The 4,123-nt window shown below is 37.0% G+C and overlaps 1 protein-coding gene across 1 annotated transcript in view; it reads right to left on the bottom strand.

Moving 5' to 3' along the window:
- Positions 1-4,123, bottom strand: part of PPP2R5A (protein phosphatase 2, regulatory subunit B', alpha) — a 47,114-nt gene that overhangs the window by 21,309 nt on the left and 21,682 nt on the right. Inside the window, exon 3 of the mRNA XM_009330181.1 lies at positions 797-898. Coding sequence (XP_009328456.1) covers positions 797-898 — 102 coding nt within the window. The remainder of the gene's footprint in view (positions 1-796; positions 899-4,123) is intronic.

Below are 4,123 nucleotides of genomic sequence, written 5' to 3'. Positions count from 1 at the left end.
AGAGGGGAGGGAATGGTATGCAGATGCATGGTAGCTATTAATCTTCTACCCACTACTAGGAGTTGCTACAAAACTTTTATTTAACAGATACTACCTCTATAAATTCAGCAACAAACTACCTGAGATAGGAACTTGGGTGATTACAAGTGATTTAGGTTTGTTCAACTTTTAACAGTTAACGGGGAAAAAAAAAATTCAGCAGTATTGCAAGTCAATCACGTGATGGATACAGCAATGCTATAAAAAATCACGAGATTGGCACAGGAGTGCAACAATAGAATAACTAACCAACTGTTACCAAACAACAACGCCTATATTGTAAAGTTTTTGCACAAAGGGAGTGAAAAGGGTGGGAAGAATGAGGAGATATCTATTTCTTGCTCAAGAGACAAATAAAGGCTATTACTCCATTTTTTGTTACTGTGACAAGAAACCAAACTGTCAACATCCACTTATATTTTATTGAAATCACACAAAAAAGTTGCTCAAGTGCAGGAAACAAACCTCTTAAGTAAAGAGCATAATTACCTAAAATATCTATATATTTTTAAGACATACCACACTTTAACAGTGCAATCACTCCATTAAAAAAAAAGTATTTAAGCAGCTTGGAAGACTTACATTCTGCCATACTTACACGTTAAGAAAAGCATCACTTTTTTCCCCTCCCAAGTATAGAAACTCAATTGTATTGTTAAAGCAATTTTGATGTTCTTACCAAAGGCACAAAATGACTCAAGTATCCATTCTCAGTTCTTGCCTTACAAGAAGGCTTGAAAATAAAGGAATCACATACCTGTATGTGGGGCCATGAGGCTTCAAGAGTTGGTTCATCTTCTTCTGGATCAAAATCTGGGTTATCGCTAGGTGGAAGTGTTCTAAAAATATTAGAACTAATCTGCAAGACAAAAAGAAAAAAATTGTTTAATTTTATCACTTTTTATGTTTCCACAGATCACACTCCACAAGGTACTGCTTTTAGCTTAAAATTACATGAAACAAAACCATCTTCAAAAAAAAGGAATATGATAAATAACTTTTATTCTTTATTTTTTTCAAAACCGCTAAATCCAAATGCCAAAAGTCTGAAACAGGCCAATGAAAATAATAAGAAAGTAACTTTTGTCTCAACTGTTTTACAAGTCTGTAGACATGGTCATATTTAAAATTTTTCTCTGAAACCATGAAAGTTAAGAGAAAATTTCGGTTTCCCCTTAGAAAGACCAATTTTTAACTATGTGACACCGAGAGCTGAGGTTTTATATAAGACAACAAATACAGTATGACTAACCAATTATGATTTAAACAGAGCTCTCTTCATGTGTAAGGCAGACAATCCCAAAAATATATCTAATTTTAGAGTTCTTCACTTAATTTCAAAATCTCTCTCACTTTCAAGTAAGAACTGAAGAACTGTTTACAAATTTTCACCTCCTAATTTGAAGATGTTTCAAGGTTTTGGGAAGTCAGAAATACATAACAATTTAACTTTGATTGAACACAGAGTAACTTTGAAAAAAAACTAAGAAAAATAGCTACCAAGTTACTTTAAGTATGATATAGTCATATCAAATCAATTTCAAAAGGGCAAGTTTAAAAAGATTTCTTCGGGGATTTTTTGAAGTGTATAGAAGTCTGGATAGAAGACCAATCTTTCAGATGTCAAAAGAAAAATGAACGTCATCTTTTCTGCCAGATGTAACATACTGGATTTTAAATCTCTAATGTGAACAAAAGAGAACATGAAATTAATTTTGTTTCTGCATCTTCTACTGTTTTTTCAGGAACACGTTTAGCCCAACTTTTCCAATCATCTTTCAAACTCTTTAGTCTTTTCAATCAAAACTGTTTCAAACAACTGCTAACCACCCAAGCCTACTAAAGACAAAAGAAAATGTTTGACAGTTTGCAGCAAATGCTACTGCACAGCTTCCATGGAGTCTCCAAGGTGTTTGTAGAATCTTGCAAGAGGACTTTAAAAGATCCTGAAGTCACCCAGCTGGCTCTGCATAGAAGAATCAGCCGCCTCATTAAACAAGAGATAAGGCTATTGCATAAACTGACTTTTCATTTCCTCCCATGCGCTTCATTCTATGTCCCGTCACTGTCTCCTGTTGGTACACGGTAAAGCTGCAGACACTGCTGCTCTAGAGTAGAAGGGCAATGATGTTCTGTACGGATGGGCACTATAGCAGTCTCTTAGTTTACTGCACAGCAGAAAAAAAAACAAACCAAGACAGTACAGTTGTCCTTTAATGTTGTAAACACAAGGGACTTGGGATTCTGGAGCACAAGAGAAACTGGCTGGGGGAAGACAAGGGGAAATAGGAGCCAGAGAACGTGAATTTTAGTCAAGCCCAAAAACCAAGACTACAGTCCTGGTTCTGTCATTTGATATTGCCTACTCTTATTAGGTATTCAACAAAAACATCCAACATACAAATCAGTCCCCTACAGAGACTTCCCCACCTCTGCTTACAAGTCTTCTGGTAACATCTCTTGAAAATGCATCCTTTTATTTCTAGATGCATCTTTCTGAACTGAACCAGTCAACCCTTTAGCACAGAACCTCAGAGTACAGCATGCAAAAGTTTCAAGTCCAAAACAAAGGTACTACCTACTGAACATACTTCTGTAGCAGAAACAAACAGCAAGCCTCTCAGCCAGATCTTTAGTAAACTAATTTTATGATTTTCAAAGTATTCAGTACTTCTACTAGCATTATCGGTCTCCTGAGAACATACGAAACTCAGAATAAACTGTGTACCATTTTTATGTGCTAGCCTGTCTCCCTAAAGAACTGCTTCATTTACTTATGTTTGAAATACTTTTGCTTCCTGTCTCATTTGCTTCTAATGTCTTGCTAATAGTATCGATCAAAAATGTGGTTTGAGTTAAAACCCTCATTGTTTTTCTATGGGCGAACTCTTCTCTATATCCTTTCATATTATTTAAAACATCCCTTTTCCTTCGTAAGTGGGGTCTTATCCCAAAACCGTGATTTGAGAAATACAAATCATAAAAGGCTTTTACAGCTGGACAGGTTTCCAGAGAAAACCAGCATTAGCTTTCTGAATTAAATCTCAAAGTTTTGTGAAAGTGACATCTGAAAATGTGCCAGTTAATGTATTAAGATACAGTAATTATATTTTATTAAAATAAAAAAGAAAAAAAAGAAAAAAAGTCCCTTATTGTCTGTACACTTCCCAAGGAGCTAAGCATTTGGAGAGATACTAGATTCCATTCCAAGTTCTGAGCGTGCTGATAGGGATACCTGATGTTTTTTTAAATTCTGAATTCACAGCTTGTGCAAGCTGCTAGGACAATCTCATTTACATTGGATTTTTATATGCTGGTGGGGAATGAGGGGAGGTTGGCAGGCACAAGGCGATGGAGGAGTAATGTGTACTGGAGGGACGTTTCTGTTATGCTCCCAAACCTGATAAAGGCTAGAGCTTTCTAACTTCCCAGGAAGTTTTAAAACTTAAAATATTAACAATGTCAAACCCTAATTTGCTGTTAGCTTCAGAGTACTTTCAACTGAGAATTTCCAAACAGAGAAGACACTAGTTTTAGATGACCTAGAAGGGAGGTGCACGGACCACTTTGCTACCCCTTCAAAACTATTTGTAAGCAAAACTATTCCTCAGTTCTCAATTCAAAGGCTTTGGCAAAGATATTATAGGAAAATCAGGTTGCCTGGGGCACCAAAAAGATAACCTACAGCATATGTCCCGCGCATCTGCCTAAACAAAGATTTTCTTTTTTTTTTTTTTTTAAATGATCTTGTTCCATCCTTGGTGGCTTGAAAAGACATTGATATCGTTTCAACCAGTGCTCCCTACCTCAGGATCCAAGCAGAGCAGGGACAACTACACAAGCCATTATTGTGTGGTACTGGCCCAGCAGCTATCATGGTAACAGAGACCATGTGAAAGGAAGGAACGCTAGGAGACCTCCTCACCTGCACAGACCTTGCCTATGCACTGGTCAGGAACAACATTTTTTTCCTCTTGATATCTGTAAGGGATTGTTGACTTTGCCTCCCCAAGACTCGGGCGACTCCAAGGAAACTGGGCTGCTTCCTCTGCAAGCTGGAGGAAAGGTGTCCCAGGCCTAGGGA

Source organism: Pygoscelis adeliae, unplaced genomic scaffold (assembly GCF_000699105.1).
Source record: "Pygoscelis adeliae isolate BGI_AS28 unplaced genomic scaffold, ASM69910v1 Scaffold308, whole genome shotgun sequence".
Taxonomy (NCBI): Eukaryota; Metazoa; Chordata; class Aves; order Sphenisciformes; family Spheniscidae; genus Pygoscelis; species Pygoscelis adeliae.
Note: the sequence above shows the minus strand (reverse complement) of the source record. Positions and strands in the feature narration are given on the sequence as shown.